General features: G+C 43.6%; 1 protein-coding gene across 6 annotated transcripts in view; it reads left to right on the forward strand.

Annotated features, from left to right (window-relative positions):
* The first annotated feature begins 3853 nt into the window (after positions 1-3853).
* sgip1a (SH3GL interacting endocytic adaptor 1a) overlaps positions 3854-17415 on the forward strand; it is a 64202-nt gene continuing 50640 nt past the window's right edge. For all 6 annotated transcript variants that reach the window (XM_062998054.1, XM_062998056.1, XM_062998058.1 and 3 more), the window contains exon 1: positions 3854-4122. In XM_062998054.1, the coding sequence (XP_062854124.1) occupies positions 4113-4122 (10 nt within the window). In that variant the 5' untranslated portion in view covers positions 3854-4112. The remainder of the gene's footprint in view (positions 4123-17415) is intronic.

Genomic DNA, 17415 nt, shown 5'->3' on the forward strand with positions numbered 1-17415 from the left:
ATACACTGTATGTGTATATATTGCCACTGAATTTTGGTATATCTTAAATAAGCAACGGTTGAGTCGCAACAAAACATTATTTAAAATTAAAATATTAACCTGGGTATTCTGTGACCAACAGATTTGTTGAGATTTTTCTATGTGGTCTTTTAAGAAGTCAGAGTTTATAGCGTGAGTCTGTTTCAGGCACATTAGACCGGATACATTAACCTAAACAAACACTGACGTCTCTCGTGTATTGTTTTTGGAAGCGGCCCTTCCCGAATGCACCGCGGGGGGTTGGGAGGGGAGGATGCACACAGAGCATCTGTTAATAGAGATGGAGGGGAGAGGGGGGGGTGGTGATTTAGGTCTGATGATGAGCCTGGCATGTCATCAGCTGAGCTTACACATGATTGATCCAGGAGAACAGAAACATGAACAGAGGGGACTGGGAATAATCAGGGGAATAAAATTAATGGTTTTATTTTATTTAGGATGATAGATGGGAGGGATGCATGCATGTGTCTTTAGTTTGGAGTGTGGAGCAAAGTACAAAAATGATACCAGGTCAAGGGTTAGAAACAGAACCTTTGGGTTATGCTGGAACACCAACCAGTGGTAAACACGACATCTCAAGCTCACAAGTTCGAATCTCGGCTTCGCTACCGGCAGGCCCGGCACCTATACAAACAATGATCGGGCAGTTGTAGCCTAGTGGTTAAGGTACTGGACTAGTAATCAGAAGGTTGCTGTTTCAAGCCTCACCACTGCCAGGTCCTTAACCTTAACTCAATTGCTTAGACAATATGTACTGTCACAGTGCTGTAAGTCACTGGATAAAAGCATCAAAAATGTAATAAATGGCAAAAATATAAATGTATTGTAAATGTCTGAGGGTGGGAGGGCCACACGGATTCCTCATAACTGCTGCACTTACCCCCTCTGCTGGCTGATCGATGGTGCTGCACAGAGACGGGGAATAACAGGGATCAGTGCATGACTTTCCTGTCTGGTGCAGGTGAAAAGAAGCGGTCGGTACTGCACATGTGTCGGAGGGGGCGTGTGTTAGTCACGACCCTCCTCCATCTGGAGTGGAGGTCTGCAGCAGCTTATACATAATGCATAAAAAAGCTCTATTAATTGAATGGGCAGAGCTTGTAGTGGAGCAGCTGCTCAGTATAGTGTAGCACAGTCACATGGGTCATATTAACCTGGATTCGAGCCTCAATTACTGTCTGTTACCCATGTGGGTTACCTCTGTGCACTCTGGTGTTCTGGCTGGTCTAACAAGACAGTTGCAACGAAATACAGTTCAAGCAGTTGAAGGTTTACGATGGCAACTTGGTGGTGGTGTTGGGCTTTGAACCAGTAAACATCCAGTCACAAGCTGTTCACACTACACGACAACAGTTCACACTACACGACTGGATCTCTTGTAATCAGGAGTCTTCGAAGTCGGTGTGTATGTCACACTACACGACTGATGGGTGATGGGGGGTTTCACACTACACCATCTATCACCAACTGGAATCACAGGCGAGCTTCTCTGCTCTCCCAAACTACGTTCTGTCATGAAAACACACGTGAGATGTGACGAGGGGTTTAATGATACCACGCCCAAAAATGCACGTCACAGGTAGCGAGCGATCAAAGTTTGTGCGCTGATGTGCAGCGTAAAATCAAAGAGAAAAAATAAATAAATCTGAGTGGATTTGGCTACGCTAACAGCAGGGATTGTTCTGTAGTGAGTTGGAGGTTAATAAATATTTTTTGCAATGCAGCGTGGGTATTATGTTTTGTAGAGAATGAAAAGGTCAGAAATACTGTAAAACGTGTGTGTGTGCTGATGTATTCTGATATAAACTATATTATCCCCCTGTCCCACCTGTTTACACTCCTCCCCTGTGTTTCCCCTCACACTGTATCTTGCGTTCTCATTGGCTGTTCGACATAGCACTCACTGCCAGTCGGGCAACTCAGATCCAGATATCTGACATGCTAGAAATCTCGCTTTGGTCACTGAGCGCTCGCTGAGCTGCTCGGATCGCGTTGTTGAGTAGTTCACACATAGTGATTGAGACCTGAGTTTCGATTGCCGAGCGAACGCCGAGTTGCTCCCGAGCCGGCAAATCTAGCGCCGACCAGTCGCCGAGCAAAAATCAGGGCAAAAATCGTGTCGTGTGAACCAGGCATAACAGGAGCAGCTAAAAGGAATCATCAAAACATTTAATACAGAATCTAAAATAGAACACATCCATGTTTACACCTCAATCAGAAGAGAATCATTCGCTAAACAGAAGAATAGTCGCCATGTAAACACCTGTACATCCCATTACACTCCTTATCAGAGAGTTTAAGGCATTTGCGTCATAACAAAGGTTTAACAAAAGTTTATACTGCAGACTTTACAAGACCTAAAAGTAGTGATCAGGATGCACGATCGTAAAGCAGCAATAACGATTAGTACAGGCGAGTATTCGAGCAAACGAAGGACGGCGGGATCAGACGACCTGTAGATCGAATTAAAATCAGATCCTCTCTACTCCCACCTCGCCTCGTCTTTAAGAAACGAACGTGAGGACCGTTTCCGAGTCCAGCATCATTATAAAGCAATAAAAATAAAAACAAACCCGCCAATTGAAACTCGGGTGACGTTCCGCCGCTTGTCTTACTCTGACCGGATTCAGGTGATGCTGGTTTTCATGGTAACGTGAACACTAAGCGGTACTCTACACGTGCACGTGGGTTTGGATGGAATTACTGGTGGCGTGCATATAAACAGAGATTTAACATATAAACAACTAAGTCTTCATTTATAATCCCTTTAATCTGTAAAGGTAAACATTTTCGGCATTTAGCAGACAACTTTATCCAAAGCGACTTACATTACAGATACAGTATACAGTCTGAGCAATTGAAGGCTAAGGGCCATGCTCAAGGGCCCAACAGCAGCAACCTGGCAGTAATGGGGCTTAAACCAGCGACCTTCTGATTACCAGTCCAGTACCTTAACCACTAGGCTATGGCTTGTCCCACTTTAGTCTGGTAGCAGATACGTGTCCCATAATTTTGGTGTCGTGTACTGACTCCTTGATCAGGGAAGACTAGTCAAGACAGGGAGAGAGTGGATGATGGGTAAGAGCGAGACACTCAGTTGTAGCCTATAGGTTAATGTACAGGACTTGTAATCAGAACGTCGCTGGTTTAATCCCCACCGCTGCCAGGTTGACACTGTTGGGCCCTTGAGCAAGGCCCTTAATCCTCAATTGCTTAGACTGTATACTGTCACAGTGCTGTACGTCACTTTGGATAAAAGCGTCTGCTGAAAGAGCGAGACTTGACTGAGGAACCACAAATAGAAATAAAACAAGATTAAAAATTAGAATTATTTAGTAGAATTTGCAGATTTAAGATTTTCGTAAGCACGCTTGGCACAGGGACGGTTCTCTCTCAGATGGCGTCTCACTTCATTAATCCTTGTGTCTTCCATTCTGGCCGGGGCTGGAACCCTACACCATAACGAGTGTGTGTGTGTGTGTGTGTGTGTGTGTGTGTGTGTGTGTGTGTGTGTGTGTGTGTGTGTGTGTGTGTGTGTGTGTGTGTGTGTGTGTGTGTGTGTGTGTGTGTGTGTGTGTGTGTGTGTGTGTGTGTGTGTGTGTGTGTGTGTGTGTGTGTGTGTGTGTGTGTGTGTGTGTGTGTGTGTGTGTGTGTGTGTGTGTGTGTATTCCCAGAGAGACCGCTCGGAGAGCTGCGTGACGTCTGACGGCGCGTCAGGATTGGCCCGGCTCGGCTGTGACCTCACCAACACGCCTCCCTCCCTCCGTCCCTCCGTACCTCTCCTGCGCCCTCCCTTCCTCGTCTCTCCCTCACTGGTTCTTTCTCCCTCCTCCTCCTCCTCCTCCTCCTCCTCCCTTTGAGCATCCTTCGCAAGCCGCAGTGGCTAGCGGCAGCATCCATGGCCTAACCGCGCACGGCCCAGCGTCAGACGGGCGAGGGCCGCCGGGAATCTAAACACAGCCTCGGGAACGCCGCCTCTTCCTTTCGGGTGTTTCGGTGTGCCTGCCGGGGGGCCGCGACCTTGTCCTGTCGTCGCAGGCTTTTAGGAGAGAGAGGAATGCGAATCTGCAAACATGATGGAAGGTAAGGATTGTCTTTCTGCACCTGATCGATGTCGTTTATGATATTTCTATCCCTTCTGTTGGTTTTCTACCTTGCTGGCGCGAGTGCTCACCACCGTGTGGGATTGTGGCATGGATTTAAATGCCATAAGCCGCCCGGCTATTTTGAGAGGCTCATGTCTTGGATACCATTCCTGGTAAAGTGAAGGCTATCTTAAGCCCACACACACACACACACACACACATGAACACACACACACATGCATGCACACACTTGCAGCGACGGTTCCTGTTTTCCCCCTCGCCTCACCTCACGCCTCCCTGCCTACAGCTAAAGGATTATTTGGATTTCACAGTCGCAGCTTATGTGCCCAGCTGGTCCCGGCCTTTGTATGAGGAGTCGGTTTTACAAATACACACCCTCACCCTCAAACACACACCCACTCGCTCGCTCCATCCCTGCGTGTATTCATCACGCGATACAGCACAGATAAAATACAGAGGTGCACCGACGTACGCTCGTGTCGTATCGTTCCCGGGGGAGGACGAACGTCGATTCGTCTCTGCACGTATGTGCGTGTCGGCCGTGTTTTTTGGGAGTGAAATGGAGGCCGGCGCGTCTCACGTGAAAGGTCCACGTCATTTCTACATGAAGAGGAAAACATGCAGCGCATCGATGCACCGTCAAACACGGGCGCCTTTATTTATCATATATACATACACTGATCAGCCATAACATTAAAACCACTTCACTGTCCATGTTATCAGCTCCACTTACCATATAGAAGCACTTTGTAGTTCTACAATTACTGACTGTACTCCATCTGTTTCTCTGCATGCTTTGGACCCCCACAGGACCACCACAGAGCAGGTGTTAGTGTGTGTTGTTGTGCTGGTATGAGTGGAGTTTTTAAACACCTCACTGTCACTGCTGGACTGAGAATAGTCCACCAACCAAAAATATCTGGCCAACAGCGCCCCGTGGGCAGCGTCCTGTGACCACTGATGAAGGTCTAGAAGATGACCGACTCAAACAGCAGCAATAGATGAGCGATCGTCTCTGACTTTACATCTACAAGGTGGACCGACTAGGTAGGAGTGTCTAATAGAGTGGACAGTGAGTGGACACGGTATTTAAAACCTCCAGCAGCGCTGCTGTGTCTGATCCACTCATACCAGCACAACACACACTAACACACCACCACCATGTCAGTGTCACTGCAGTGCTGAGAATCATCCACCACCTAAATAATACCTGCTCTGTGGTGTGGTGGTCCTGTTGGGGTCCTGACCATTGAAGAACAGGGTGAAAGCAGGTTAAAAAAGCATGGTGGACTACAGTCAGTAATTGTAGAACTAGAAAATGCTTCTATATAGTAAATGGAGCTGATAAAATGGACAGTGAGTGTAGAAACCAGGAGGTGGTTTTAATGTTATGGCTGATCAGTGTATATATACAGGTGTACAGTACTACCAAAGCCATTGTATGGCACCTCTGGAGCCGAGAGGGTTAAGGGCCCAACAGTGGCTGCATGGCAGAGCTGGGATTGGAACTCTCAACCTTTCATTTGATAAGCCCTGCTAGTCCAGCACCTTAAATACTCAGCTACCCCTGCCTTTGGGTCGTGGCTTGCTGTTTATAACCCTAACTAAATATTTCAGGACTACCTCACCTGAGAACGGTTCTTTATAGGTTTTGAATCTCGGTCTGTCTTTTAGGACCTTACCTTCTAAAAAAGGATCCAGTTGATAGTCCACATTTAACTAAAACCAACATCAAATCACTAACACTAGCCAAGTGTTCGCACCATAAGGTGCACCTTGTTGGTTGATATTGCCTCACATGTGTTAGTATGCAAGACTAAGTAATCATAGGACCTGATTATTTTCGACATATTGTAGATTGTAGATCCGGTGGCTTGGTGGGTAGCAAGAAGGTCCTGGGTTTGATTCCCAGCTGGAGCGGTCCGGGTCCTTTCTGTGTAGTTTGCATGTTCTCCCCATGTCTCACAAAGGTGTGTAAATGAGGTGAACTGGAGGTTTAATAATGAACTTGAACTGATGAATCATGGGTAACCTGTAACTACCTGTCCTGTCATAAATGAAACCAAAGTGGAAAACATCACCTTCAAATCCTAATAATAATGACAGTAATAATAATAATAATAATAATAATAATAATAGTCATAATAATAATAATAATAGTAAAAATAATAATAATAATAATAATAATAATAGTAAAAGTAATAGTAATAATAATAATAATAATAATAATTAAAATAATAATAATGATAATAATAATAATAGTAATAATTAAAATAATAATAATAATTATTATAATGACAGTATTTAATAATAATAGTAATATAATAATAACAACAATAATAATAATACAATAGTAGTAATAATAATAATAACAATATTATTAATAGTAATAATAAAGATAATGATGATGATAATAGTAATGACAGTAATAATAATAATAATAAGAATAATAAGAATATTAATAGTAGTAATAAAGATAATGATGATAATAATAATAAGAAGAATAATAAGAATAATAGTAATAATAATATTAATAGTAATAATAATGATGATGATGATAATAATGATGATAAAAATAAAAATAATAATAATGATGATGATGATGATGATGATAAAAAAAAAAAAAATAATAATAATAATAAAAATAATAATAATAATTCCTGAGTTCCAGCTTTGTAAAGCTTATGACAGGCGGTTGATGTTGTGACTGGGTCGTAGAGGTGTGAGTTTATTTTATATTAATATTTATACTTATTGTTATGTGTATAATTAAGTTTATATATATTGTTAGTGACTATTTTTGGAAGCCCTATCTGTCCCGGTCAGTCAGATTCCACCTGCAATGACTGCATGGACTGCTGGGGTGGCACGGTGGGTTGGTGGGTAGCACTGTCACCTCACAGCGAGAAGGTCCTGGGATCTGGGTCCTTCCTGTGTGGAGTTTGCATGTTCTCCCTGTGTTTGTGTGGGTTTCCTCGCTCAAGTACAAAAACATGCGGTCGGGTTAACTGGAGCTAGTAAAACTGCAGAGTGTGTGTGTGTCCTGTGATGGACTGGTGACCTCTCCGGGGTGTTTCCTACCTTTCACCAGGTGAATCATACCCATCGCGACCCTCAATAGCATCAACAGATGATGAATGAATAAATAGGACTACTTTAGGACTCTTCTTGAGCCCCTAACATCGTTGGGACTTGGTTATTTGACTCTTGTTGCTAATTATCTGAGCTCGTTAATAATTAAAACGCTACATTATTTAACGAGCCACCGAATCGAGCTCGGCTCTGCTGCTGTACCGCCATCGTCACTGGAACCACCGAATTAAACAAGAGCTCGATCATAAAGAGCCGAAGTTTTGTTATATGTGAATCCCTGCAGAAAACACGGGGATCTTACACACCATGAGGTCAAAAGTATTTGGACACCCGACCGTGAGCTTGCTGGACGTCACTGGACGTCACATTTCAAAACCAGGCGGTATTAAAACAGAGCGACCTCTGTGTGATCTTTACAGCTCTTCTGAGAAGCTTCTCACACAAGTTTGAAGCACATCTGTGGGAATTTGTGCCCGTTCAGTCAAAAGGCTGGGCACTGGGTTGATGTTCCGGTTCATCCCAGAGTTCTTCACGTCTTTATAGAGCTTGCTCATGCTGTAACAGGAAAGGACCTTCCCTAAACTGTTGCTGCATATTTGGAAGCATATCATTTTCTTTATTTAATTAATATATTTGTATACGTGTTAGCGACTGTTCGAGGCTGAAACACATGAATTCAAAATTAGAAGGAGCGTCCCAATACTTTTGTCCATATGGTGTAGGTTTCTATTGGTCTTAACTAGTAGCTATCAGGCAGTGATTGTATATAAAGTTAGCTCAGTTCCGTTAGAATCCGCTCTACTTAGGGAGTTGGACGCTTCCATGGATCCCGGCCAGAGCAAGCAGTGTTCTTGAGGCTCCGCTCTCTTTGCTTGGTGAAGTTAGATGTGAACTCATGAGACTGAGGTGTAGCAGAGATGCTAAACGCTGGAGGTACGGCGTGTCCAACCTCTTCAAATGTTTTAGTATCACTGCTTTTTACTCATAGTCAACTGTTTTACTAGTAGTTCACTAGTACAGCATGTGGTTAATGACACCTACTATAAAGTGTTTCAGAAATAGGTTTTCCTTTTGCTGAAGTTCTGTTGGTAGAGTTTAAATTGGCTTTATTTCCTTCATGATTTACCTACCTATGAACCCATCTGTCTGTCTGTTCGTCCATCCATCTGTCTGTCTGTCTGTCCATCAGTCTGTCTGTCCATCTATCTCTTTGGAATTGTCATCCATTTGTTCATCCATCCATCTGTTCCTCCCAGCATTCATCCATCCATCCATCCATCCCATTTATTAATCAGTCCCACCATCTATCTGTGCGCCCATCCATTTGTTGATTCATCTGTCTGTTTGTTCATCCGTCCATCCATCTCATCCCTTTTTGTCCATCCATCCATCCATCCATCCATCAATCCCATCCATCCATCCATCTATCTCTTAGGGATTGCCCATTTGTTCATGCATTTGTTCATCCTTCTGTCCCTCCCTTAATCCGTCCATTCATCCCATTCATTCAACAGTCCCACTATTCGTCTGTGCTTCCATCCATCCGTCGATTCGTCTGCCTGTCCGTTCATCCATCCATCCATCCATTTCTCCAGCATCGGCCGTTTGTTCAACTGTCCTTTCGTCTGGCCATCCATCTGTCTGTCCATTCATCCATTCGTCATCCATCCTTCCATCGTCCATCATCCATTTCTTCGGATTGCCCGGTTGTTCATCCATTTGTTCATCTATTCATCCGTCTGTCTGTTCGCCATTCATCCATCAATCCCATCCAACTATGCATCCATGCGTCCCATTCATCCATCCTTCTGTCGCTCTCTCATCCATCCGTGTGTCCATCCATCCGTTGATTTGTCCATCCATGTTGATTCATCCATCCCATCTATTCATTCATCCATTCATCACTACCATTCATTCCATTCGTCTGTCCATCCATCCCATTTATTTATCAGGCCATCCATCCATCCATCAATCCATTTAATTTCCACAAATTAAGTCTAAATTAACATACAGTTAATTTCCACAAGGGGATCAAAAAAGTCTTATCTTGTACCATCCATCCATTCATCCATCCATCCATCCATCCATCTATTAATTCATTTATCTAATTCATCCATCCATTGTCCATCCATCCATTTAATTTCCTCAAATGAAGTCCACAAATAAATTAATATACAGGGGATCAGTACAGTCTAATCTTATCCCATCCATCCATCCAGCCATCCATTTATCCATTTGTCTTTCTGTCCGTCTATCTGTCCATCAGTTTATCCATCAATCCCATCCATACATCACATCCATCCGTCCGCCTGTGCATCTGTCTGTCCATCCTATTCATTCTATCCATTCGTCCATCCATCCCATCACCCACTTCTCTGCTTATCTAAAAGCACCGCTGTCATTTTTTACATCCTCACCCGTCAGTAGAAGTTCAGCTCTGAGCTCCAGTGCAAATCCTGCTGTCTATAGTTTTACGACCGTGACTGCTGATTCCTTCAGCGCCATATTTACTCCGACTGTACGCCATCGTTAGTGATCAGCAGAGTAGTTTACTTGGCTGTGTCCCAAACTGCATCCACTGTGCTTAACAGTGTTTAATTATACTAGTGCTAGTGCACTAAGCAGAGGTGTGGTTTGGGACGCAGCCACCGGCAGCAGACACTGAGTTTCATGCCATTAAGATATTGTTCCCACCTACACAAACATTGTATTATTCTTTATTATTATTATTATTATTATTATTATTATTAAAGGTTGTAAATGGGTATACAGGTCATTCATGTGCTAATGTACTGACGTAAGACTCGTGTGCCAGCGTGTGTGCCGGCGTGCCCGCAGCGGGTGTGTAGGTGTTAGGTAACAGCGCAGAAGCAGAGCTCGGCAGGGACAGACCCCCTCTGCGTTCACATGGCCGCGTGACATGAAGATGAATGTCGCTTAGCATGGCTAGTGCAGGCTTCGCAGGGTTCTCTGAATTACCCGGCGACGTAGCGTAGGAAGCTAATTCACTTCTTCTATATGTGTGTGTGTGTGTGTGTGTGTGTGTGTGTGTGTGTGTGTGTGAGCGAGATGCCGTACGTCCATACGATAAGGTGAACGCAGGAGGCTTGAGGGATATCTGCTTTCTCACAGGCCTGTGGTGTCATCAGTTTTATCCGCAAGCACTGCGGCTAGGTCAGGACTCACAGGGCAAAATTATAAACAGTACCAGGTTAAATTCTGCATAGAAATGTAATGGCAAGTTTTCTAACAAAGCTGGCATCCTAAAACAGGGGTGCCCAATACGTCGATCATGTTCGACTAGTCGATCACACAATGCACGCTGGTAGATCGCGCCTCATTCAAACAGTCCAGCGTGATCGACATGAAATGCGGCCACTGTTCCTTCAGCCCGCCTAAAGCACTGCAAATCTAGACTATTGATTGATTGATTGATTGATTGAGTATATACAGTGTATCACAAAAGTGAGTACACCCCTCACATTTCTGCAGATATTTAAGTATATCTTTTCATGGGACAACACTGACAAAATGACACTTTGACACAATGAAAAGTAGTCTGTGTGCAGCTTATATAACAGTGTAAATTTATTCTTCCCTCAAAATAACTCAATATACAGCCATTAATGTCTAAACCACCGGCAACAAAAGTAAGTACACCCCTTAGTGAAAGTTCCTGAAGTGTCAATATTTTGTGTGGCCACCATTATTTCCCAGAACTGCCTTAACTCTCCTGGGCATGGAGTTTACCAGAGCTTCACAGGTTGCCACTGGAATGCTTTTCCACTCCTCCATGACGACATCACGGAGCTGGCGGATATTCGAGACTTTGCGCTCCTCCACCTTCCGCTTGAGGATGCCCCAAAGATGTTCTCTTGGGTTTAGGTCTGGAGACATGCTTGGCCAGTCCATCACCTTTACCCTCAGCCTCTTCAATAAAGCAGTGGTCGTCTTAGAGGTGTGTTTGGGGTCATTATCATGCTGGAATACTGCCCTGCGACCCAGTTTCCGGAGGGAGGGGATCATGCTCTGCTTCAGTATTTCACAGTACATATTGGAGTTCATGTGTCCCTCAATGAAATGTAACTCCCCAACACCTGCTGCACTCATGCAGCCCCAGACCATGGCATTCCCACCACCATGCTTGACTGTAGGCATGACACACTTATCTTTGTACTCCTCACCTGATTGCCGCCACACATGCTTGAGACCATCTGAACCAAACAAATTAATCTTGGTCTCATCAGACCATAGGACATGGTTCCAGTAATCCATGTCCTTTGTTGACATGTCTTCAGCAAACTGTTTGCGGGCTTTCTTGTGTAGAGACTTCAGAAGAGGCTTCCTTCTGGGGTGACAGCCATGCAGACCAATTTGATGTAGTGTGCGGCGTATGGTCTGAGCACTGACAGGCTGACCCCCCACCTTTTCAATCTCTGCAGCAATGCTGACAGCACTCCTGCGCCTATCTTTCAAAGACAGCAGTTGGATGTGACGCTGAATACGTGCACTCAGCTTCTTTGGACGACCAACGCGAGGTCTGTTCTGAGTGGACCCTGCTCTTTTAAAACGCTGGATGATCTTGGCCACTGTGCTGCAGCTCAGTTTCAGGGTGTTGGCAATCTTCTTGTAGCCTTGGCCATCTTCATGTAGCGCAACAATTCGTCTTTTAAGATCCTCAGAGAGTTCTTTGCCATGAGGTGCCATGTTGGAACTTTCAGTGACCAGTATGAGAGAGTGTGAGAGCTGTACTACTAAATTGAACACACCTGCTCCCTATGCACACCCGAGACCTAGTAACACTAACAAATCACATGACATTTTGGAGGGAAAATGACAAGCAGTGCTCAATTTGGACATTTAGGGGTGTAGTCTCTTAGGGGTGTACTCACTTTTGTTGCCGGTGGTTTAGACATTAATGGCTGTATATTGAGTTATTTTGAGGGAAGAATAAATTTACACTGTTATATAAGCTGCACACAGACTACTTTTCATTGTGTCAAAGTGTCATTTTGTCAGTGTTGTCCCATGAAAAGATATACTTAAATATCTGCAGAAATGTGAGGGGTGTACTCACTTTTGTGATACACTGTATATATATATATATATGTACCAGACCTAATTCATTCTAAGTAAATATTTCATTACATGAATAAACACATGATGGAAATCTAAAAATCACCATTTCAAAAATGTTTGTTCTGTCTTCATGAGATATTTTGTAGAATTATGGGTCTTTATGTGATTCTTTCCACCTGTAACAACAGCCGCTCTTCTGAGAATGCTTGTTTGTGGGTATTTTTGCCACTATGGCTGGGCACTGATGTTGGAAAGCCTCAGTTGATGTTCATCCCAGAGCTGTTGAGTGGTGCGGAGGTCAGGGCTCTGTGCAGGATGCTGGAGGTTCTTATTTTTTTAATTGAGCTTTTATTTATGTCTTTATAGAGCTCACTTTGTGCACTGGAGCACAGTCATACAGGAACAGGAAAGGGACCTTCCCTAAACTGTTGCTGTCAAGTTTGAAGCACATGATTTTCTTTATATAACTAATTCATTACAGCTGTTAGAAACTGCAGTGGCTTAAACACACATAAATCAGTAATTAGAAGGGGTGTCCCAATACTTTTGTCCATGTAGTGTAAGTAAGTCAAATTAAGTTTTATTATTTAAGCCAAGATGAAGTTTTTTTGACATTAAGAAATATAAATCAAATTGTTAATCAGCAGAAACAATAATGTGCTGTGCTGTCATTATCCAGATGTAAAATTCATGGTGCAAATTGTGAAGAAGAAATTCTAAATCACGTGCATGTGCAGCTGTTGAGGATGTTTGACTTTATTTAAGATAAACTGAAGACTTAAGGGTGAAATGGAAACACTCGACTGAACTCCAGACCGAATATAAACACAGGTAGTCTTGAGACATGAACCAGATCATCCACCTCTCGCTCGTTCTCGCCCTTTATACATCATTCCTGTTCTTTTATTTCTCTATCTCCCTTTATTTTCTTCCTATTAAATTTACCAATCAATTTAATTCATCCTTTAGCTGTGGTTTGCATGCATTAATTTGTAACCTTAAAATTGTCATTAGAAATGAAAATGTGAGGTTGGGGGCTTGGGAGGGGGCGCGGGGACCTTACATTATAGCAGGGGTGGGCAATTACATTTTCCAAGGGGCCAAGGGCCGGACCAACAGGGTGAACTTCATTCTGCTCAATATTAATAAGATCTCTTTTTATTGGCAAAATTTTACAGTTCTGATAAGCTCATCTAAGTTAATGTTAAGAGTCGATGTTACAATCAGCAGATTATCAACATTATTTCACTATTTAATCAACTTTCTTTAAAACAAATGTGAACAAAATGAGCAGTAACTTTACACACTGTGCTGTTGCTACTTGGATCACAAAACTGATCTTAACTGCTTCAGTCCTGGATGTGTAAAACATAATAAAAAGTCCGTGTTGGTTTGCAGTTTATGCCGAGTTCACACAACACGATTTTTGCCCTGATTTTCGCTCAGCGACTGGACGGCGCTAGATTTCCCGGCTTGGGAGCAACTCGGCGTTTGCTCTCAATCGCTACGTGTGAACTACTCAACAACCCGATCCGAGCGGCTGAAGCGAGATTTCTAGCATGTCAGATATCTGGATCTGAGTTGTCCGACTGGCAATGAGTGCGGTGTTGAACAGCCAATGAGAACGCAAGATACGGTGTGAGGGGAAACGCAGGGGAGGAGTGTAAAAAGGTCGGACAGGGGCGTAATATAGTTTATATCAGAATACATCAGCACATACACGAGCTTTACAGTATTTCTGACCTGATCGTTCTCTACAAAACACCAGCCGACCGGTAGCAGAGCTGAGATCCGAACTCGGAGAGTGAAGCTGAATAGTAAAGCTCGGGATAGAATTGAGCGGTAGCTTAGTGGCAAAGGACTAACCTAGTTAGAATGTCGCTGGTTCAAGCCCCACCACCGCCAAACTGCCACGGTTGGATCCTCAAGCAACAACCTATGGAGTCCTATGAAGTGTGAAGGTGCTGCTTAGCTTGCTGCTTAGATCAACTGATTGATCTTTGAGCCAGTTTGCTGTTCGCTGACCTTTTCAAAGCTCCTCCAATGAGATGAACTGTTTGATACGAGGCGGTAAAAGCGACTTAGCGTGACTTATTTTAGTAAAACAGCGAGTGAGGAATGTGATTAGTGGAGGAACTTATGAGCAGTAATAATGAAGAGAAGTTTAGTGCTCCTGTCTCCTTCTTTTACTACATTAAACCACGATAAGCTTCATTATTTTATTTATTTATTATATTTTTTTGCATCAAATTTTTACCCAGTTGCGTTATGCTTCCTCTCTACTGGAGCCGACTCCCCGGCCCGATTGAGGAGAGCCACACGTGCGCAGTAATCGCACATCTTTTCACCCTCACAAGACGAGTTCACATGCCGATCAGCTCTGTGCACGGAGAGCCACACCCTGATCAGCACCATTCCTCGACTCCTGTGCAGACGCAATCAACCAGCCAGCAGAGGTCGTAGCCCGCTCAGTTATGAGCTCCCTATCCGGCTTGTCCTACCCTATGAACAACAGCCAATCGTCGTTCATACAGCCCAGCCGGATGACAGAGCTGAGATTCGATATGATGTACTCGAGATCCCAGCGCTGGTGTTCTAGCGTATTTTACCGCTGTGCCACCTGAACCAGAAGCGTTAAACACAGATACATGTGGAGCTGTAACACTGGATCTGACGCTTATTCCACACAGATGCAGGTTGAGTCAAAATGGTGGATGTTTTAATATGTGAATTTATTTTTTAAATCAGTCTGAATGGGAGGCTTCTGGTAAATAAATATGACATTATATGATGATAATACTGAAATCCTGTGACTAATGCAAGCTAACACACAGTTCACATCCATGTGTGCAGCATTGTGCCTGCCATGTGACTGTAAATGTGTGTGTGTGTGTGTGTGTGTGTGTGTGTGTGTGTGTGTGTGTGTGTGTGTGTGTGTGTGTGACTCATCTGAAGCAGTGCTCTCTGTGCTCTGTGTCATCTCAAGGATGGCCGACATTACAGAGATTAAGCTCCGAACCGACAGTCGATGTCGGCATTAGCCGTTAATAGCAAAGCTCTTTCTACCCTGTAGCTCGGTGGTAGTGGGGATTGAACCGGCAACCTTCTGATCACTAGTCCAGTACCTTAACCATTGAGTGATAACACATAACACATAACACTGTACTATTCAGGCTAATATTCAGATATTATTTGTATTCTGCGTTTTCTCCCTTTATCTTCCAATTTAGTCGAAGCCAGTTCCTCTTCCTCTTGGTGTATGAGGAGGGTATATTCTCCTGAGTGGATCGGCGTGTGGGGTCGGTCTTGCGCAGGGAGAGTCACGCGCTGATCTCCACGTTCCTCCACTTCTGTACAGGCGCCTCAAGCTACTAACCAGGGTCTTTACACTGCATCAAAGACCCCGCCCACTTCTTTTTTGTGCAGTCTTTTCCCACCCAGCAGACTAGGGGTTGATTTTGTCTGGCGCAGGCACTAGGGGGCGCCCAGCCGACCGGTAGCAGAGCTGAGATTTGAACTTGGAGTGTGAAGCTCAGGATAGATTTGAGCGGTAGCTTAGTGGTTAAGGTACTGACCTAGTAATCAGAAGGTCGCTGGTTCAAGCCCCACCACCACCAGACTGCCACTGTTGGGTCCTCGAGCAAGTCTTATAAACCTTAATCGCTTATGCCTGGTTCACACTACACGATTTTTGCCCTGATTTTTGCTCGCCGACAGGTCGGCAGTAGATGTGGCAGCTCGGAGGCGACTCTGCGTTCACTCGGGGCTCAAAACTCGGCTCTCGTTCGCTGTGTGTGAACTGATCAATGACTCGATCCGAAGGGAAAAGGGAGGAGGGAAATCCAGGGGTGTAATATAGTTCATATCAGAATACATCAGCACACACACAAGCTTTACAGTATTTGTGACTAATCGTCAGTGGTGTATAAAGTACCTGAAAGCCATACTTGAGTAAAAGTACAAGTATCTTACCAGAAATTTACTTTGACAGAAGTAAAAGTCACCTTTTAGAATATTACTTTAGTAAACGTCTAAAAGTATCTGATTTTTAATGTACTTCAGTATCAAAAGTAATTTCATATTAAATGTACTTAAGTATTAAAAGTAGAAGTAAAAGTAAATGCTGTTAGTATAAACTGAAGTGGTCAGAATGTTGAAAATGTTAAGATTGTTCTTTTAAGCCTGTAATGCTAATAATAAGAAATAAAAAAACAAACTGGTGCTGCAAACAATTTGTCACATCTCACATCATTTAGCTAAAATAAAATTTTGTCATTTTATTTTGAAGTAACGAGTAATGAATTTACATACGGCAAATGTATCGGAGTAAAAGTACACATTTTCTTTAGAAAATGTAGTGGAGTAAAAGTTGTCGAAATTTTTTATGCTCCAGTAAAGTACAAATACTCCAAAAAACTACTTAAGTACTGTAACGAAGTATTATTACTTCGTTACTATACCCCACTGCTTATCGTCCACGCCAAACCATAATACCCACGCTGCATCGCAAAACATATTTATTTGATTTCCGACTCTCACTACAGAACAGCGACCCCTGCTGGCCGCGTAGCCAAACCCACTCCTTCACTCGGATTCATTTATTTTTCCTACTTGCTTTTACGCTACACATCAGCGCACAAACAACTTTGATCACTGGCATTAAACCCCTCGTCACTTCTCGCGTGTGTTTTCGTGACTAAACGTAGTTTGGGAGACCGGACAGACCGGACAGTGTGAAACCCCCCTGTCGGCGATCAGTCGTGTAGTGTGAAAGCCAAACGACTCCCGGCTACAAGAGATCCAGTCGTGTAGTGTGAACTGTACAGAGATCTGACGGCTCAAAGTAGTGTAGTGTGTAGTGTCGTAAATGTTTCCAGTTTGCACACTTAAACCCTCTGGCTTTGTGATTAGAATAAGAATATATGCCCCCCCCCTCCATTCCCCTATATCGTAATGTATTCTCATCTAATTTTATTGATCTTAAATAATTAGCTAAAGTGATTACCAGTCTTTATTTACGGAGCCTATGTTGTACTACAAGCCGGTTGTTCCTCTCACAGGAAAGTCAAGGATTTAGCCTTGCTGACACAGACCAGCT

Source organism: Trichomycterus rosablanca, chromosome 6 (assembly GCF_030014385.1).
Source record: "Trichomycterus rosablanca isolate fTriRos1 chromosome 6, fTriRos1.hap1, whole genome shotgun sequence".
NCBI lineage: Eukaryota > Metazoa > Chordata > Actinopteri > Siluriformes > Trichomycteridae > Trichomycterus > Trichomycterus rosablanca.